Source organism: Miniopterus schreibersii (genome assembly GCF_964146895.1).
Source record: "Miniopterus schreibersii genome assembly, chromosome: X".
NCBI lineage: Eukaryota > Metazoa > Chordata > Mammalia > Chiroptera > Miniopteridae > Miniopterus > Miniopterus schreibersii.
In genome coordinates, this window is record NC_138104.1 from 44,741,963 (window position 1) to 44,764,339 (window position 22,377).

Genomic DNA, 22,377 nt, shown 5'->3' on the forward strand with positions numbered 1-22,377 from the left:
TCTCATATATTGTTGGTAAGAATGTAAAATGGTACGACTGCTCTGGAAACAATTCTGCAGTTTCGTTTCATTATAAAGCTGAACATATAACTATCATCTGGCCCAACAATTGCATTTTTGAACATTTATCCTGAACAAATGAAAACATATCTGCATAAAATCCTGTACATGACTATTCATAGAAACTTAATATGTAATAGACAAAAATTGTGACCAACCTGTGTCCTTCATTGAGTGAACGGCCAAACAATCATTGGGGGTAAAAAAACAAACAAACAAACAAACAAAACCACAGGAAAAAATGGTATGTAAGTATTTTGGAATACCACTTAGCAATAAAAAAGGAACAGACTCTTGGTACGTGCAACTTTAATAAATCTCCATGAAATTATGCTGAGTAAAAAAAAAAAAAAAGCTAATTTTAAAAAGTCACATGCTATATGACTCCATTTATATAACATCCTCGAAATTACACAGATTACTGGTTGCCAGGTGTTGGAACTTGTGGGAAGGAGAGGAAGAAGAACAGTGTGATAAAGGAACATGGAAGTGTATACACATATTTTATAATATGTTTCCTGTTTTTGTTATTGTGGTTTAATTTGGAGGCAACTGAATGAAGGAGACCTATCTTTGCAACTTCCTGTGACTTTAAACTTATTTTAATGTAAAAAATTTTTAAAATGGTTCTATATCCAACAAAATTAAAATTTAGAATACCTGAAATACCCGGGTAACCATAATGGAGCCAAAGTTAATGGAAAGCACATTTTCACCTACAAAAAGCAAGAGTCAAAATGGGAAATGAATTACAATTTTAACTGTTTGCCTGATCCCTTTAGAAAAAGAACCAATTCTTGTTCCTTTTGAAAGATTTGGTGGACTATTTTCTACAGAAAAAAAAGCAAACAAAATAAAAAGGCATTCTACAGTGGACTGCATGTTTTTTGAAAGTCTGAATACTTAAATAAATATTGTCTTTCTGCTAATAAGATATGTAAAAATGAAATCAATTATTTTATTTAAACTTATTGAGTAATAACAAAATTTGATTATTCCAGGTGCCTATTTATTCTTTCTAATATTTTATGCATCATCCAGTCCATATCTTAATGACCAGAACTGCTAAGGTTTTTATGTTTACAAAGCTTCCTCTTATATTTCTCTTATAAAGACTTGGATTGGGAATCGAAGAAGGAAATATCGTTTAATGGGGATTGAAGTTCCACCTCCAAGGGGAGGCCCTGCTGATTTTTCTGAGCAGCCAGAGTCTGGTTCTTTGTCTGCACTCACAACAGGAGAGGAAGCTGGTCCTGAAGGAGAAGAAGATAATGACAGAAATGATGAGGTATCCATCTGTTTGTCTGAAGGAAGCTCTCAAGGTATGCTGCACATCCTAATACTAACTTTTGTAAATTTGATGCATTTTTACTTTCTTTTCAGCTTACTGGACTGCAAATCTAAAGTTCTCAAAACATTTTGTCAAACATTTTAACAGAAATGGATTTATTGTAATTCTATTTTTCAATGATAAGTATAGCATTGCTAACTATAATCATTATGTTGTACTTTAAATCTCTAAACTTATTCATCCTATGTAATTGCAACATTATACCCTTTAACAACTATTTCCCCATTTTCCTCACCTCCCCACCCTAGTAACTACTATCCTACTCTCTGCTTCTATGTATTTGACTTTTTAAAATTCCACATATAAGTGTGATCATGCAGTACTTTTCCTTCTGTGCCTGGTTTATTTCAGTTAGCATAATGTCCTCCAGTTTCATCCATGTCTTCACAAATGACAGGATCTCTTTTTTTTAAAGCTGAATAATATTCCATTATATATATATGTATGTCACAATTTCTTTATTCATCTGTCAACAGACACAGGTTATTTTCATATCTTGGCTATTGTAAATAATGCTGCAATGAACATAGAAGTGCAAATACCTTTTTGAGGTATTGATTTAATATCCTTTGGTTATATGCCCAGAGGATGGATTGCTGGGTCATATCTTAGTTCTATTTTTAATGTTTTGAGAAATCTCCATACTGTTTTTCATAATGGTTGCACAAATATACACTCCCACCAACAGTGTACAAGTGTTCCCTTTTCTCCATATCAGCACCAACACTTGTCTTTTATCTTTTTTATTTTTAATGACTCCAACTAAATGGTCTCACACATAATTCATCACAACAAAGAACGTTCATCTACTAAAATGATCTCTCACATTTAGAAATGTTGATTATTACAATAATCCATACATTAAAATTAAGTACATGTGGGGTTTTTTGTTTTATTGGAATTCTAGTCAGTTTGGGTTAGAGCATTAGAAATGCACTGTAATGAAAGTAAGATATAAAGTGACAGTCATCAAGCTAGTAGTCAGGCAACCTGGGTGCCTGTACTAAATCTTCCACTAGCTGATAATGTGACTTCAGGCAAAGAATCTAATTCATTGGGTTTAGTTTCCTCACCTGCAAAGTATAGGAATTAGGCTAGATTATCTTTATACTAAAGAATTCTCAGCATAAATGAGAATTCAAATAATAACATGTAATTTTACTATTTTCCATGAGAAGTATTTTTCATTTGGTTGTCAGCATAAAAACAGTTCTCTTCTTACACCTTATTTTTTAATGAACACTTATATTGAGGTTTAATTTACATACAATAAAATTCATCCTTTGTAAATGTAGAATTCAGTGCTTTTTAGTAAATTTTATAGAGCTGTGCAACCATCACCATCATTGAAATCCAATTTTAGAATATTTTCATGACTTGAAAAAATTTTCTTTAACCCATTTGCAGTCAATTCCCCACTTCCATCTCCAAATCCAGACAACAATTGTTCTGTTTTCTGACTATATAAATTTTTCTTTTCTGGGAACTTCATATAAATGGAATCATATAATATTTTGTCTTTTGTATCTGTGATAGAGAGACAGGGAACCTTGCACTGGCCCATTTGTATTGATAGGATATTAATACTGTATCTTCCAGTTTATTATTTTGCCTTTTAAATTTGCTTATAAAGTTTCATGATCTCAGAAATGTTTTCCTTTAATTTTTATATTGTCAAATATACCAATACTTTCCTTTATGGTTTCTGATTTTGGTGTTATAATTACAAATTATTTCCTTGTACTGCAATTATGTAAACATACCCGTAGAGTTACTTCTTGTATCCTTATGGTTTCATTTTTACAACTTGATATTTATTACACTAGAATCCATTTTGCTTTAAGATGTGTGAAGACAATACTTAATTTTATTCTTCCAAATGGTTAACAAATTGCCCCTAGACTAATATTTTTTTAACTTTCTTTAACTTTGCTGTTGAAAATATTACAGATGTCCCTTTTTTACCACCATTGATTCTCTCCACCCCGCATTCACCCCACCCCAGGCCTTCCCCAGACCAGTGTCTATGTCCATGGGTTATGCTTATAAACATATAAGTTCTTTGATTAATCTCTCCCCACCCACACCCCCTCCCCACCTTCCTTCTGAGATCCCTCAGTCTGTTCCATGCTTCTACGTCTCTAGATCCATTTTGTTCATCAATTTATTTTGTTTATTATATTCCACATATAAGTGAGATCATGGGGTACTTGTCTTTCTCTGACTGGATTATTTCACTTAGCATAATACTTTCTATTTCCCTTTATGCTGTGCCAAAGGATAAAAGATCCTTCTTTTTTACAGCTGCATAGTATTCCATGGTGTAAATGTCCCACAGCTTTTTTATCCACTCATATGCTGATGGGCACTTGGGCTGTTTCCAGATCTTAGCTATTGTAAATTGTGCTGCTATGAACATAGGGGTGCATAAATTCTTTATGATTGGTGTTTCGGGTTTCTTAGGATATATTCCTAGAAGTGGGATCACTGGGTCAAATGGCAGGTCAATTTTTAATCTTTTGAGGAACCTCCATACTGCTTTCAATAGTGGCTGCACCAGTCTGCATTCCCACCAGCAGTGTACTAGGGGTCCCTTTTCTCCACACCCTTGCCAGCACTTGTTATTTGTTGATTTGTTGATAGTAGCCATTCTGACAGGTCTGAAGTAATACCTCATTGTGGTTTTAATTTGCATCTCTCTGATGACTAAAGAAGTTGAGCATTTTTTTCATATGCTTAGACTAATTATTAAACAATTCAGTATTTTTCCAGTGAGTTTAACTATAGCTTTTTATCAAATATTTGATGTAAATACACATGCACTTTCATATATGCATACATACATACCATGTGTGTCAAATTCTGGATTTCTTATTATGTTATATTGCTCTGATTGTTTATAACTGTGGCTTTATAAAATATGTAAATATTTGGTAGGGCTTTCATTATTCTTAGCTCTTGTAGCACACTGATTCTTCTAGATGAACTTTAGAATTGCTTTCCACAAGCCCCCTCCCCATAATTCATTTAAGATTTTTATTGGCACTGTATTAAATGGATAGCGTAATGTGTGAAGATGAATTCAAAATTTGTTTTTGCATGTGTTGAGTTTTAGATGATGGCAGGACATCCATGGGGAGCTTTACAGTATGCTCTTCAATAATGTGGGTATGGAACTCAGAAGAGGAGTTAAAACATGAGAAGATATTTGGGAGTCACCCACAGAGACCAAAATAATGTCTAACCATAGATATAGAAAATTTAGTTAAGTGAGAAGATGGAAAACAAAAGATGATAGACAAGGACTGGGCCTGGAGGAGAAAAGGGTGCCATTGAAATAACATTCACATATAGGATAATCAGGATATTATATTATTTATAAAACCAAGGAAAGAGAGAGATTTCAGAAGGAAAAGGGGTTATTATTCTCTCAAGGATCTCATACAGATTGAGTAGAAATTCCTCTCATATGAGATATTTAAAATGGTCAAAGGTATATAAGTGGACAATAGAATCGTAGTACCAGGGAATTGGGGCAGAGGGACCTGGGGAGTTATTGTTCAAGAAATATAAAGTACAGTTATTTAAGAGGAGTAAGTTTCAGAGATCTGCTGAGCAACATAGTTAACAATAAAGGGTTGTGTACTTAAAAACTTAAGAGGGTAAATCATGGTGTGTTCTTAACACCAAAAAAGGAACACAGGAATTTTTTGAAGCCAATGGTTATGTTTATTACCTGGATTGTGGTGATAGTAACAGAAGTGTATACATATGTTTAAACTCACCAAATTGTATACATTAATTTGTGCAGTTTTTGTATACCAATTATACCTCAATCAAGAGGGAAAATAAAATTTACATAAAAGAATGAGAAGCCATTTAATTGAGCGTTTAAGATATTCTTTCAAAAGCAATCACATGGGCAAGAGAGGCAGATTGCAGTAGGTTAGGTAATGAAAGGGACAAAAAAGCTGTTAGAATTGAGAGGGCCATGTATTTTCTTTCTTACCAACATTTGTTATTGACATTGATGAAGATCATAACAGAAAATTCAGTGTAACAAGAAACTGAAGCAGGAAAAAAAGGAGAAGCTATTGCATCATTTCCAAGCCCCTTATTTTTAATCTAGTGGGTTCATTAAACCATTTTTGTCTAATAGTAGTCTTTACTAAATTGTATATGCCTGGGAATACTTGAGTATTTTCAGTGATTCATAAACAGATTTTAGAGGATGACTGTGTGTTTCTATGGGTAGATGGGAGAGCTGTGAGGAAATAAATCTGATAAAAGGAAATTACATAAACCTCTAAGGAGAGCTTCATTCCCCAACTCTCATTTACCCACCTAAGAGGAAATTTTAAAAAATAAGGAGTTAATGAAAAAAAAGGTGAGCAAATTTTAAGTTTTCTAACGGACCACTGCTTCTACACTGGCATCCTTTGTCATTTAATAGTTTGTTCTCTAGACAGCCGGCATAGTAATCAAGATCTAATCCGACAAAGAAAAGAAAATTAATGCATGAATCAAGAAAACACTTGATGGGAAGTGATATTGCCTAGAATTCCTCTCAGTGGCTTATTTTTTACAGCTGCATGGTAAGCTTTTCATTTTCATCAGAAATTGCACCAGAAAATCATAAAATAATTTTCAAGTAATGAAAAGAGCCTTATATATACTGTCTTATTCACTTCCTCATTTTGCTGATGCAGAGTAATAATCTGAGTGATTCAACTGTGTGATCTTTTTGTGATGATTAAGTGAATTGCATCATCTGGCATAGACTAATATTATACCTTTAAAATATACTAACCATATATTCTTCCAGTTATGAAAATGCAGTTAAATATTTGTTTACTTTGAGATTTTCCTTAACTTCATGGCATTGTAGATATAGAGAGACAGAATGAATAGATGACCATACTATTTCAAAAACAGAACAACTTAAAATTCAGGGTCCTTTATAATATGGCTATTGATAGTCCTCTGAATGTTCAAAAAGAAAAAAAAAAAAATGTCTTCAAATCAGGTCTTACATTTTACATGTTAAAATCAATTAAAAATCACATTAAAAGCCCCAGGTGGGCTGCTTAGTTGGTTGGAATGTCATTCCGTATACCGAAAGAGCTGTGGGCTTGATTCCCAGTCAGGTCACATACCTTGGTTGTGGGTTCAATACCTGGTCAGGACATGTACAGGAAGCAATTGATGGATGTTTCTCTCTCACATAGATGTTGAGCTCCTGCTCTCTCTCAAAAACTAAAAATAAAAAAAATCAATACACATGATCCTCTGGTGAGAATCTAAAAAAAAGTTTCTAGAAAAAAATTCTATAAGCATAAACAAAGATCAGTTTTAAAACACAGTAAATGACAGGTTTGCTAAAGTAACCAAAAAGTGCTGTTATCTTTCAGCAGTTTCAATTCCATTCTTTTGCTTCTGAGACAATAGGTACTTCTCTGATACAGAGATTCTGATTCACCTCTAACTTCCACCTGCTATCTTCACCTTCACTTCTCCCATTTCCTTTGCCTGAATAGAGCATAAAAGGATGTGTGGTTGGTATTGATTAAAAAACAAAACAAAACAAAAAACTTCCAGGCTTTATCCCTTACTTAACTGTGAACTCCACAGAAGTAATAGATGACTCAATTTCCTTAATTTCAATTTCTGTGTTCACCAAAATATATTTATGGTTGAGCAATTTTAAAGATTTCTACTACTCTTAGAAGCAAATTGTTTAAATATGGGAAAATTTAATATCTATAACGTTAAATTTTACAACAAAGCCTTTTTTCAGCTGTATCTATTATGTGGGTGGGCACATGAAAGATGACTACATACAGTTACTATGGCCACCATGTAGAATGCCCTCTAGAGTTTTCACTGATTAATATTCCACTCACTTGTTTAGTTTCCAATTAGTAAGGATGGTTTTTCTTGGGGAATAACCAGGCACATTGACAGTGTTTAACTTTCAAACTTTCACTAATGTAGAAGCTATCTGTAAGTAAAAGAAAACATGTCCTATTCAGCTGTATCACTTCACACTTTTTTATTTCAGAAATCCTAAAAACAGTTTTTGTTACATCTTATAAAATAACCATGAATGAACATGTTTCGGGTAAAGCAGAACTCTGTACAAAGTTATGAGCAAGTGAGAATAGAAATGTAAAACAAGCCAATAAAGAATGATTCCAGTAATTATCTTGTTAATGAAGAATATAACCTCTATTCTGAGTGTATCAGTACTAATACCAGCTATGAAACTAAATTTGATAACAATTTTCCCTCCCTTCATTTCATTTAGTTGCCTATTACATAGGAATTGAAATGCCTGTGATTTGAAATCTCTAAATAAAAAATAGATAATAGTTTCCTCTGTCTAGGAACCATTCTTTCAGAAAAAATAATTTTGAACTTTGCATTAAAACTGGTAAAATTTTCTGAATACTTAAAGTCTAATTATCTATGTATTCATGTGTGAGTTCCTAGATCAACCATGTTTTCCTCCTAATCATCCCCATGTTCATACAGAACACATCTATTTGTCTTTCCATGGAAAGGAATGGATTTGGAAAAATGTTGAGGGCTGATAAATATTTTTGTTCTGCTTTATATGGTGAAATAAAATGTCGGTCACTAAAGGACTAGAAACTTCCACTAGTATTTATGTAAGTAATCTCCATGATATGGCTGTGCAGAAAGAACAGAGAAATATTGCTGCCCTGTTTTCCTAAGAAGTACAGGTAGAGGTAATCTAAAACAGGTGGTTATTGTAGGTATCCTGTGCTACGAACTAGCCACTTCCCCTACCTCAGAACAGAGAGCTTTTTAGTAAACTGGTTTCTCTGTGTTCATTATAGAAAACGTTGAAAAATACAATGAGAATTTTGGAAATAATCCTACCCCTCAGTGATAACCATTCTTAAAATAGGGGTGGGAACATGTTTTTGACAGTGTTTTCTCTTTGCATATATACAGGTGTGTGTGTGCCTGCATTCACAAACACATGCCTTTTTATAAAATTGGAAACATACTATATTTATAGCTTTATATCATATCATGTATTTGAAAATTATCACTTTTCTCTTAATACAATGAGTAATGTATGTTCATTTTGAAAATATTTAACTATGAATGAGCAAATGGAAAAAAACAAGAATTCTTGAAAAAAGTAAAATTAGACAAAAGGGGGAAAAAAGTGCCTGTAATTTCATCCATAAATAATAATGGCAATGTTTTGATGTAAATAGTGTTAGTTTTTTTCTCTGTGAATATGTGCAGATATTTTAGTATACCTACATAGTAGGTTTTGTCACCTTCATTTATTCACTTTTCAATATATCATGAATATTTTCTTTATTATCAACTATTGTACTACTTCATTTTTAGTAGTTTCATAGCATTTATTGTAGGGATAGGCCCTAAATGATTTCTCCAACCCTCCATTGTTAAGTATATAGGTTGCTTCTATTTTTTCAGTAATAAATAGCACAATGGTGACCATCTTTTTATTTTTACCTATCCATATTTATTTCCTCATAACACATTTTAGAAGTAGAATTGCTCAACAAAGCATATACAAAGTAAATTTGCCATTTGTGTCTTTTTAAAATAAATTATTTCATTGATCTTGAATAAAGCATTCTCAATAAAGTTTTGAGGAGTGTAAAATGAAATCATGGCCTTTTTTTCTATAGAAGAGTCCAATGAAGCTGTTCCTAATAAGACAAGGGTGGATAAGGAGGAGAACCACCATGAAGTATCCGAAGATAATGTGGTATGTATATTTTGAAATTCTTTCCTCATTCCATGATGAATTTTAAGGTTATGCTTCCAGTTGGTGACAATATTAGTGTTGTCAGAATAGTCTTGCTCGACTTCACAAGCTAAAACTGAACTGTTACCAATGAATTATATATCTTTGACAGTTTAATAAATGAAAGTTAAAGCACTGTCAATTTAATCTCAGATTTTTTTGGTTTAAGAGATTTGCAAATTTAAAAACCAGTTTACTACACATAGGATATTTTATACATAACAAGTTATTTTCCTTAACACATTTAGCAAAGAGCAGATTTCATTTCACAGATGGCAAAATTAAAACCAAATTTAGCCTGAGATTATGAAGGAGCCCTTTGCTAGTTCTGGGACCTGTATCCAAGGATTCCTTACTCCAAGGTCTCTGTTCAGAATATACCTCTTACATAGTGTGTTTGGAACCTTTTTTTCTTTCTGGTTAATTGGACTCTGTTAGGTATCTTAAAAATTGCAGCAATAGAGGAAAGACAGTATTAACCAATTGAATAGCAGGCAGAGACAGGCTATGTGTCAATTAAACTGGGCTTTGTAAAAATATAAACATTATTGGTATGTAGAAATGTCCTCTAAGCAGCTGTTTTAGCAACATCTGTTTATATTCTGACTTTATCAAGTAATACAGATATGGAGGTGGTATTAAAGTCAGACATAAAGGCAAATGTCATTGTGCTTTATTTTTGCTTTTGAATCAGTGTTTTGTGCTTAATTGAAACTTTTAAAAAATGTTCCCTATGGGGCATGCTCAGAGCAGGGGGCTAAAGAAATGGTTCCTCGGTTTATAACACATCCAACAGGAATTTGGGGTCGTGACAAGGGCACAAAATCTGTGGCCTTCCTATGAACAAACATCCTACGTGTGAATAAAATGGTCCCTATAATGGATTTTTCTTTTACAAAATTGCTGTAACTTTAAGATTTACCCTGGCTTTCATTACAAACATTTATTAGACACTATAATCCTACCACATCTCCTTAATAAAAGTTAAGCACATAAAATACAATTTTGTTCTTTTTTGTTAAACATCAACAATATATAAGTGTTTTCTACATGAACAATATTGTTTAGGATTGCATTTTATTGACTTTAGTCTTGATTTAAGTTGATGCTTGACCCTTCTAACACTACATTCAATGGGTACATAGGAAAACAAGCTTTTATTTTGAGGCAAAGTAATGTTTTCATTATATAGCTAGTAATAAATGTTTTCCACAATTACTAATTGTGCTAGTATTCTTAAATCCCACCAAGTAATAATCTTCTCTGCTCCAGATCTGAGTTACATTATACAAGTTACATATGATTGCTTGCAAATTAGAACCTCTTTTCCCCTAAAAACATGCTCATTTTAGCCTGAATTTCTCTGCACTGGGTATCCCCTGCAGCCGACATTTGAAGATAATGAATTCATGTCATGGGATGACTCACAGTCACTTAGGCACTTAATTTTTCAAGAATAACTAATTTTCAGAGACAAAAGTCCAAAATTTCAAAGGTTGATCTTTTTTGCCTGTAACTTTTGAATTTCCCCAATTATTCATAGATAATAAATCACAAAGACATGTAAGACCAATTTATATGCAAAATCTATACAGTGGCCTTTGGTGCCTTCCTCTCTGGATTACTTAGCTAGGTTATCTCAGAACCAATCAAAATATATTGAGAATCTAAAAAACAACAGCAAAAAAGTATCAAATCTGAGGTATGGTGAGAGCTGACATGATTAAGTCCAAAGTTTATAGTGATTATAATAGAAAACAAAACATTAGATTCATCTCCAAGCAGCGGTAGAAAGCAATTTCACTGCAGCTGTCCTCCTGGCTCAGAAGCCTGCAGGTCACGAACCCTGTTATGGTGTTGTACTCCCATAGAGAATATGTCAAATATAATACTTTCAAGATTGTTTGTGGCTTTTATTTGCTGGGTAGGAAGCTTGATTTCAAATTCTGCCTATGATGTTGCTATTAATGCGCTTGTTCTTAAGACTGCCTAGTGACTATTTATAGCTTTAGCTTTTCTCTTTTAAAAATTTATTTTGGGTTAGCTGGGTTTAAATGTTTAAAATTGTTTTTCCTTAACTGTGTTTTTCATATGCAAAAGTAAAAATTAGAGCTGATTTTATCTTTTGGTTTTGCTTTTGTCAAAAATGTTCCAGGATTAGAAAACTTGCCTTGCACCCATGGTTCGAGCTTATTGATCATTCTTTTCATCAGTGTTAAGTTGTTTTGTTTATTCTTTTGACAGATATTTAATTAATACTTTCTGTGTACAAGATACTGAACAAAATATGCTGTACCCTAACTCTAAAGCTAAGGGCAGTTTAGCATCTCTCTCACTCTTCCTTTTTACTGTCCAGTGAAGGAAACAAATAACCACGAGCTAATGTAGTGCAGTAAATAAATGAATTTTTAAAAAATTATATTTGACTTCAGAATGCATGGCTTATGTTGACATTTTACATCAGAAATTGCAGAGATGTGTGGGAACTTAAAAAAAAAGAAAGCTTTAAACCAATTAGGTATGGTTACCATTAAATACACTACCCTTATAAGAAACAAGTTCCTTGTCACAGGAAGGTGCTATTTAAGCAGGATTTGAATGCCTATTTTTTTCTGGGATAGTGTGAAAGGTTTTCTTAAAAATAGTAGAACAAAAATTTTATTTTTTAAATTTACTTTATTTATTTCTTGTTGACACTATTATACATGCTCCCATTATCTCCTCTTCAGTAATTTTCTATTTACTAAGCAGTAATCAATTAAAGGAGGTGACTTAGACACACACTGAGTGCAACACTGAGGAACCAGTCAGTTATCAAAGTTTATTCCAGATACTGTAGACTAGATAATCTCATAACTAAAGTTGAACATTAAATGTATATGCTCTATACATTGTTGAGTGTAGTGATGATGATAAAGCTATATTCATGGAAACTTCTCTACCTGTGTTACAGAAAATAGAAATTATTGATGATGAAGAAAGTGACATGATAAGTAATTCTGAAGTAGAACAAGTGAATTCTTTCTTGGATTATAAGGTAAAAGTAATTTCAAATTGTGAATTCATTAAGAGAAGATATTAAATGAGGCAGACTTTTACAGTATTTATGTACTAGTTTATTTCACTCCCATTTGATAAGTTAAACATCCCGGGGCTCCATATTGACTCTCTCAGACAACTTAGATATCAGTCAGGATGCTGGTCATTTTAATTAATACTGGCTGGTTCAGTGGTTATAGTTATAAGCACAGGGTTTGCTCAGTAGGAATAGATATTGATGGTGTACAAGGTGATCCAGTGCATAGTGGTGGTTAAAGTAAAATTTATGGCAATGTTTTTTCAAATCCAGTGTTCATTTTTATTTTATTTATTTATTTATTAACTATATCTTTATTGTTAAAAGTATTACAGATTTCTCCCTTCCCCCTCCATTGACCCCCTCCACCTCACACCTGCCGACCCTCCCCCGACAGCCTTCACCACACTATTGCCCAATGTTCATTTTTAAATGGAGGTAAAGGGGAATTTTTTTCCAGGTTTTTCCTTTGCTAGTTTTATTTTTAACTGCAACTTCTGAAGACCACTTAAAAAAAATATAATAGTATATTGGTTTTAGGAGAAGTTTAAAAACAATCCTTAACGCAAATACCAAATGAATATGAATAAAAATTGCCTTTTCTTAATGTCACTTGTTACTAAACTGAAAGACTTATTTTGACAGCATACCATACACAGTTTTGTTTTTATTAAATTTTGACATAAGCTATCAGTCCATATATTAATATATTTTCTACATATATGTATAATTGCTTTCCCTTTGTTAATCAGTATCATATCTTACAAGTTAACTTTGGAGTCTTCTGAAATTTTGATCACACAATCATTCTTTCCAGACACAAAATTATTTTCTTGAAATATCATGAGACTTAGATATTAACAGAAAATAACCTCTAATCAGAAAAAGACAACAGCTGTCATTTTCTCAAAAAAAAATCACTTTTACTATAATTCAAAGTTATGTCATTCAACAGATTTTGTTTTCCAAATGTTCATAACATGTCAGACTTTAAAATATGAAACAGTGTAAACACAGAAGGAAATGATCCTTTGAAATTTACTTTCTAAGTGTTCAAAGAGCACAATACAATCTTGTATTTCCAACTAACAAAATTATAAAGTTATTGGTTGTGAAGTACTAGAGAGCATTCTAATCTCTCCTACATGATCATATATTTCTAAATGTCCAGTTCAGGATTAAAATGGCTCTGCAAGCCACTGCTTGGCACAGGGTATGGAAATTCCAGACAAGAGGACTGGATTGCACAGCGGTTAAGTGTGCCCCACTTAGCATTTTCAAGCAGTTCAAATAGGGTTGTGTCTAGAACTCAAGATTCTTTCTAGGACCTTTCCTCTCTGGTGTTCCAGCACACTTGAGTAATTTTGAAACTAAAGTCCAAGGCAGGGCAGAGTGTCCAGTCCAGAAATCTTATTTAACATTTTCATTGAACTCTAAAAGACACTTAATGATCCTGGGTTTTCCATTGTGTTAAATGCTGTGGGAACAAGGAGTCCTTTGTTACCCTATTAAGGATGTCTTTTATAACGCATCACCATCCTACATAAACTTCTTTAACTCTCAAACATCAGCACCAATATAGAAATGAATATTTTTATAATCAATATTAAAAATATTTCAGTTCACTTCATCTGTGAATTTTGTTACCGTAAAGTAAGGGTAAGTGAAACCTCATATAACAGTTCTCATTGCCAATTTCAGGATGTTGATTTAAAACATCCTTATCAGTTTACAAATTTAATCTTTCTTCAGAGAACATTTGTATTTTAATTGCATACACATCAGTACTTCTTGTTTTGGGATCAAAATCACTTTGTAGGTTTCTTAAGTATAATTCATTATAAGCTTCTCAAAGGCAGATATGTATTTATCTATGTGTTATCTGATCTAGTGCATACAACATAGGTGTCCAGTAACTAATTCCTGAGTGAATGAATACATTCAAGTATCCTTGGAAATATTTTTAATACTATTATAAAAGTACTTGTTTTTATGAAATCAAGTAAGACAAGAAGCTGAATCATGATAACTTTTTCTTACACTAAATTAAGCAGTCTCCCGTTATTCTTGGGATTCACTATAGCAGAATGAAATAATAGTTCTGATGTGCATTTGATAATTGTTACTGTGCAACCATCAGTGCTCAGTTTGGGCATACGGAAGTTTCTGATTGCGATATATTTGTAAAGATCCATATTGCTAGGAGTTCTAGCTAACCCAAAATGTTTATGAGACAAGTTGGTGATCTCAGTCCCTGAGGCACGAGTACTATATCATAGAAAAACACCTTGAATATTCCCTACAATTATCTTGGAGAAGAATTGACAAACCTTACTGGAAGGAAGGAAAGATTTTAACAGTAAAAATTAGCTAGATCTTGTCTTCTGAAAGTCAGTGGCTGATGTTACCTTAATAGTTCCTCTCACAAACATTCCATTTACCGAGGAAGATATCTAAAGTACACATAAATTACTACCTCTAATCTTGGAAGTTTTTAATAGACTTGCAAAAAGCAGCTCTGAGAAGAAAATGTCTCCAATATTAAATTATCTTAAAGCTGTTTATGTTTTTCAAAAACATAAATACTGAGAAGAAGGAATATTCACATGAGAAATTAAAGATATGCATACCACTAGGTGCTTCATGACATTTGCAAATGTGAATTAATGTTTTAATTTTTTTTAATGGATTGTGAGTGCAGCTCAAAAGGACTGTGTATTCAAAGGAGACACTAAGATAATGATGATAGATATATCTTGTATTCGAAAAGACTTCCTGGTCAGCACTTTAATACTACTATAGTTCTGACAATGAGCACTAAAAAAAAAACCCAAATATTTAGAATTAACCAAATGTTTTATGGCAGGAGAATGTTGAAATTTATTTTAATGATTACTTGTAAATTAGATTGCTGTAGAGTACCTTTAGATAAGGGATTTAGCTTGAATCATCTTTTGCAGATGATTCACTTGATATTAAATGGTTTGAAAAGAAAGCAGTTTTCCTAGGTAAAATAAATTCTAAACTGAGCTGATAAAATTGTTGATGCAATAAACATGTTCATATATTGAATGTATTTAATACAACTGCATCCCTTCATCTGAGACAACAAAAATGCCAGGAAAATTAACTCGTTTTAATGACTTTTATGAAACTTTTGAAAAAATGCTGTTAAAGGTCTTGCTGTGCACTTTGAAACCTATTCTCCAGCTGCAAAAAGGCTGCTTAATAATTTATTTTTTAATTTTTAATTAGTTTTCTTATATATAATTTTCATACAATAAAATTCACCTCCTTACACAGTTAGATAAGTTTTGACAAATGGACATACTTGTGTAATCATGATTATAATCTGTTTATTCATCTACTGATGATCACTTGTTTTGTTTCTAATATTTGGCTATTGTGAATAAAGCTGCTATGAATACTTATGTATGTTTTTTTGTGGACATGTGTTTTCATTTCCCTTGGGTAAAAGTAGGATTGTTGAATCAGGTGGTAGGAAAGAGTAGATTTAATTTTATAAAAAACTGCCAAAACGTTTTTAAAAGTGGATGTACTCTTTTACACTCACACCAGCAACATATGAGACTTCTAATTGGTCCACATTCCTATCAGCACATACTACTGTCAGTCTCTTTAACAATAGGCATTGTAGTATGTTAGTAGTACAATCTCATTGTAGACTTAATTTGTATTCCTTTAATGACAAATCATATTAAGCATTTTAAAATTTATCTTTATTGTTAAAACTATTACAGATGTCCCCTTTTTTCCCTCATTGATCCCCTCCACTCCACAATATTAAGCATTTTAATGTGTTTATTGGTCATTCATGTATATTCTTTGATATAGTGTGTGTCCAAATACTTTACCTGCTCTTTATTTGTTTCTGTTCTTAAAATAGTGTTGTAAGAGTTCTTTATGTGTTCTGAATGCAAGTCCTTAACAGACATTTGATGTACAAGTATGTACCTTGTATTTTTATATTATTAACATTGTCTTTTGAAGATCAAATTTCTTTTAAAAACTTTGATGAAGTCTTTCTTTTAGGCTTTAGGCTTTTTGTGTCCCATTGAGGAATCTTTGTCTAACACAAGGACACAAAGATTTTCTCTGTTTTTCTCTAGAAGTTTTATAGTTTTAGGATTTACCTTTAAGTATATTATCCATTTCTTGTTAAATTTTGTATATGGTGTGAGGTAAGGTTGGATTTTTTTTTTTTAAATAAACACTGTTCTTTCAAAGACTGCTCTTTCTTTTTCCATTGAATTACTTCAGCATCTTTTTTGAAAACCAACCAAATATATATTACCCTTTTCAGCATATATATTTCAGGACACTGTTCTGTTCCTCTGACCTATATATCCACCTTTTTGCCATTACCACACATGATTGATTTCTTGATTATTGTAGCTTTAATAGTAAATCTATTCAGAGCACTTTTATGGCCATTTTGAAACTTATACTCCTCAAAACTAGAATAACCAAAGATTATTAATATTATATCCATTTTACTGATGAGTAAACAAAGTCACAGAGAAGTTAATTAACCTGCCCAAGTTTACACAATTATCAATAGTCTTGATACTAAAGTCTTTCCAAATCTTAGTCTATTGCTTTTTTCCTATACAACTAGCAAAAACAGTTGTAGAGATAATTGGTATACAGTGGTATATTTGGAGATATTTTCTGAGTAATGGACTCCTACATAAAGGCAGGGGGGTCAGCAAACTACTTAAGAGAGTTTTAGTAATAATTTCAATCCTTTTTTGATTAAAAAAAAATACTAACCTTTTTAGTTCTTAGTATTTGGCTTTGTGAATGATACATTCAGCATTACTGCATCTGCAATTGCTTTTTACTTGAGGTTAATTGGGCTCTGTCTATTCTTAACACTAATCCAAATGCTAATTAGGTTTAATATAAGTGGAGTCTTTCCAAGAAGAGAACTGTTTCTTGATTTTTCTCTTACTGGAATTAATTTCATTGGATTTTTGACCTTACAGATTGTTTTCTGTTGTTGATTTGCTTAAAAAGGAGTCCTTGAGTAAAAAGACAATTTCCTTTTGTGCTTTATATTCTTTTATGCTAAAATTTTATATTCTTTATTGTCTCTCTAATTTGATTTTTTAAAATTTTATTGTGCATCAGCTATGTACAGTCTTGTGTTTGCATAGGATAATTATATCCTTTGATGTTTTCTCCTTCAGAATGAAGAAGTCAGATTCATTGAAAATGAGCTAGAGATTCAAAAGCAAAAATACTTTAAACTTCAGACATTTGTTAGAAGCTTGATACTAGCTATGAAAGCTGAGGATAAGGATCAACAGCAGGTAGGTGTCAGAAGAGAATAGTAAGCTGTAAATGGCATGTAACACTTGGCTTTTTCATAATGTTTTTGTACTTTATGCCTGCTTTCCATCAAGGAAGGCTTTGTTACTTATGACCATTTTCACACCGATTTCTTGAGATTACATACTCAGATTTTTGTGTGCTGCTTTAGTGGAAAATAAAAATAAATTATTAACATATTTTAATTACAAGTTAGAAATAGGTCTGTCAGAAAAAGCTAAGAGCCATAGGATTTCACTTATATGTGGGATATAAAACTGAAACTCATGGACACGAACAGCAATGTGGTGGTTGCCAGAGGTAAGGGGGTGAGGGGTGAAGGGGGTCTTAATATATGGTTAAGGGAGAAGATATGACTTTGGATAGTGGGCACACAGAGCAATATACAGATCTTGTAACATAAAAACCCACACCTGAAACCTGTATGTTCATATTAATCATTGTCACCCCAATAAATTTAATAAAATAATAATAATAATTTTAAAGAACTTAAAATGTGTGTAAAAACAGCTACCTTAACTAGAGAGGCACATATTTGGGGACCTTTTGTAAATGAAAGTAAAGCATGAGACCTTTACTTCTTTTCTGGATTTCAGTTGCCTTCAAGCCTATACTAAAGTTCATAAATATTTGAATACCTTCTAGTTCATGATATATTGCTCACCACCAAAAAATATGAAATTACTTTGTGAAATTATTTGTGACCATGGTGTATCATTTACTTATCCTAATTCAACTAAAGTGTTTGAGTGCTCTACCCCAATGATGAAATTAATGTCTTTTGTTTATTGCTGTTGATTTTTGTTTACAAATTCCTCTTAAATGACATTTTCTGTCTCATTTTATGTGAAATTTTTATAACAAATTATTAAACTTGCTAACAAGAATCATAGAATTATAATGTTCCATTTAATACTAATTGATACCAAATTTGTCTTTGAGTTGTATACTGCCATGTTGATTCCTTATTAGAAAAGTTCAATATGAGTACTATGTCACAAAGGTAACCATTAAGAAGCAGTCTCAGAGGTTTTTATTCAGTAAGGAATCTCAAGAGTATAAAGATGTATCCCTTATATACTGACAAGATTGCACATATCATCCCAGATATCTGCAGGGGAAAAGATTAGTCGTAGCCTCTCACAATTCTCCCTTTTTTAAAAGAAGAAAGTCTTTCTATGTCTCACTGAAGTACTTAACCACAAAAATTTAAATGAAAAGAATTCAGTCATGAGGTTCAAACTAGCACATACATTATGTGTTTATATTCTTGATATTTGCTCCCCTGGTGCCACACACAAAGATATCCCAAGATAGTAATCTTGAGTTACCTTAGCCAGCTTTTATTTAAGCCTATTGCTTTATTATGTGAACTATGCATATTACATAGAATACTGAAAATTTGTTTGTTTTTTAGGAACCTAAACTAAAGATTTTACAGAATAAGCTACTAATGTTGAACGTAGTCCTATGGGTAAATAAGTGTAAAAAAATCAGTCCAACCATAAGAATAACTTGGAGTGTGGTCTTGGTCCCCAAAGTTATAGTATGGTTTTGAATTCAGAATTATACAGCAAGCTAAATAGCAGTTGTGTATATCTCTTCATTTCTTACATTTTTCCTCCAGTGTTTTATTTATTTATTTATTTGTTAATGTTTCTTTATCTTTGTTGTTGAGAATATTACAGATGTCTCCTTGTTATCCTCACTGATCCCCTCCACCCCACATCCATCCCACCCCAAGGCTTAACCCATACCAATGTCTGTGTCCATGAGTTATGCTTATAAACATATAAGTTCTTTGATTAATCTCTCCCCATCACACCCCCCTCTCCACCTTCCCTCTGAGATCCCTCACTTTGTTCTATGTTTCTATGTCTCTGGATCCACTTTGTTCATCAGTTTATTTTGTTTATTACATTCCACATATAAGTGAGGTCATATGGTACTTGTCTTTCTCTGACTGGCTTATTTCACTTAGCATAATACTTTCTAGTTCCCTTCATGCTGTGCCAAAGGCTAAAAGGCCCTTCTTCTTTACAGCTGCATAGTATTCCATGGTGTAAATGTGCCACAGCTTTTTTATCCACTCATCTACTGATGGGCACTTGGGCTGTTTCCAGATCTTAGCTATTGTAAATGGCGCTGCTATGAACATAGGGGTGCATAAATTCTTTGCGATTGGTGTTTCGGGTTCCTTAAGATATATTCCTAGAATTGGGATCGCTGGGTCAAATGGCAGGTCAATTTTTAATCTTTTGAGGAACCTCCATACTGCTTTCAATAGTGGCTGCACCAGTCTGCATTCCCACCAGCAATGTACTAGGGTGCTCTTTTCTCCACACTCTCACCAGCACTTGTAGTTCATTGATTGTTGATGGTAGTCATTCTGACAGGTGTGAAGTGATGCCCCATTGTGGTTTTAATTTGCATCTCTCTGATGATTAGCAACATTGAGCATTTTTTCATATGTTTCTTAGCCATTTGTATGTCCTCTTTGGAGAAGAGTCTATTTAGATTTTTGAGCATTTTTTAATTGGATTGTTTGTCTTCCTCTTGTTGAGTTGTATAAGTTCCTTATATATTTTGGATATTAACACTTTATCAGCTGTGTCATTGGCAAATATGTTCTCCCATACAGTGGGCTCCCTTTTCGTTTTGTTGATGGTTTCTTTTGCTGTACAGAAGCTTTTATTTTGATGCAGTCCCATTTCTTTATTTTCTCTTAAGTTTCTCTTGCCTTAGGAGATGTATCAGCAAACATATTGCTATGAGAGATGCCTGACATTTTACTGCCTATGTTTTCATCCAGGGTTTTTATGGTTTCATGTCTTACATTTAAGTCTTTTATCCATTTTGAATTTACTTTTGTGTATGGTGTAAGTTGGTGGTCTAGTTTCATTTTTCTGCATGTATCTGTCCAATTTTCCCAACACCATTTATTGAAAAGACTGTCTTTACTCCACTGTATGTTCTTGCCTCCTTTATCAAATATTAATTCACCATAATGGCCTGGATCAGTTTCTGGGTTCTTTGTTCTGTTCCACTGATAGATATGTCTGTTCTTGTTCCAGTACCAGGCTGTTTTGATTACAGTGGCTTTGTAGTATAACTTGACATCTGGTATTGTGATCCCTCCAACTTTGTTCTTCTTTCTCAGGCTATGCAGTGTGTTTTTTAGTTCCATATAAATTTTTGAAGTGTTTGTTCTAGATCTGTGAAATATGCTATTGATATTTTAACCTTTATCCAATGAAAGGGAACTTTAGTTCCTGGCAAGGAGTGGGTCCCGCTGGCCGAATTTAAATGCTGATGGAATTTAAATGCCATCTTTTAAAGGTTAAATACTCAGAAACCTAAGCATATATGTTCTTTTTTACAGGCAAAAGGAAAGAAACCATTATTTGTACAGTTTATCCTGGAAAATATATGGAGTTTGTATGATGCTGTCTTTTAAATGCCGTCTTTTAAAGGTTAATAGGGATTGCATTGAATTTATAGATTGCTTTGGGTAATATCGACATTTTAATGATGTTAATTCTTCCAATCCATGAACATGGTATGTTTTTCCATTTGTTTATATCTTCCTCTATTTCTTTTTTCAGTGTTCTGTAGTTTTCTGAGTAAAGGTCTTTTACATCTTTGGTTAAGTTTATTCCTAGGTATCTTTTTTTTCAGTTGCAATGGTAAATGGGATTGTTGTTTTAGTTTCTGTTTCTGAGAGTTCATTATTGATGTTTAAAAACACCATAACCCAGCCGGGTGTGGCTCAGCGGTTGAGCATCGACCTAGGATCCAGGCAATCGGGGTTCAATTCCCGGTCAGGGCACATGCCCAGGATGCAGGCTTGATCCCCATGGGGCACTTGCAAGAGGTGGCCGATCAATGACTTTCTCATCATTGATGTTTCTATCTCTCTCTCTCCCTCTCCTTTCCTCCCTCTGAAATCAATAAAGATATATTTTTTTAAAAATCCCATAGATTTCTGGGTGTTAATTTTGTATCCTGCTACCTTGCTGAATTCATTTATTACATCTAGTAGTTTTTTGGTGGAGTCTTTAGGATTCTCTACATACAATATCATGTCATCTGTAAATAATGATAGTTTTGTTTCTTCCTTTTCAATTTAAGTGCCTTTTATGTTTTCTTCTTGTCTGATTGCTGTGGCTAGGACTTCCAGTACTATGTTGAATAAGACTGGTGAAAGTGGACACCCCTGTCTTGTTCTTGTTCTTAAGGGAAATGATTTTAGTTTTTGCCCATTGAGTATGATGTTGGTTGTAGGTTTGTCATATATGGCCTTTATTATTTTGAGGTATGATCCCTCTATTCTCACTTTGCTGAGAGTTTTTATCAAAAATGGGTGTTCGCCGGCTGGGCGTGGCTCAGCGGTTGAGCATCAACCTAGGATCCAGGAGATCCGGGTTCGATTCCCGGTCAGGGCACATGCCCGGGTTGCGGGCTGCAGCCGATCAATGACTCTCTCATTGATGTTTCTCTCTCTCTCTCTCCCTCTCCCTTCCTCTCTCTGAAATCAATAAAGATATATTTAAAAAAAAAAATGGTTGTTGGATTTTATCAAATGCTTTTTCTACATCTATTGATATGATCATGTGATTTTTTCTTTCAATTTGTTTATGTGATCTATCAGGTTTATTGATTTGTGAATATTGTACCAGCCTTGCATCCCTGGAATAAATCCCACTTGGTCATGGT

General features: G+C 33.0%; 1 protein-coding gene across 3 annotated transcripts in view; it reads left to right on the forward strand.

The window, feature by feature from the left end:
- HDX (highly divergent homeobox) overlaps positions 1-22,377 on the forward strand; it is a 189,819-nt gene that overhangs the window by 159,815 nt on the left and 7,627 nt on the right. For 2 of the 3 annotated variants that reach the window (XM_081126850.1, XM_081126851.1), the window contains 4 exons: positions 1,175-1,382; positions 9,112-9,191; positions 12,184-12,267; positions 17,520-17,642. In XM_081126850.1, coding sequence (XP_080982976.1) covers positions 1,175-1,382; positions 9,112-9,191; positions 12,184-12,267; positions 17,520-17,642 — 495 coding nt within the window. Of the gene's footprint in view, positions 1-1,174; positions 1,383-9,111; positions 9,192-12,183; positions 12,268-16,213; positions 16,274-17,519; positions 17,643-22,377 lie in introns of those variants that run through there. The other variant, XM_081126852.1, reaches the window with a different exon arrangement.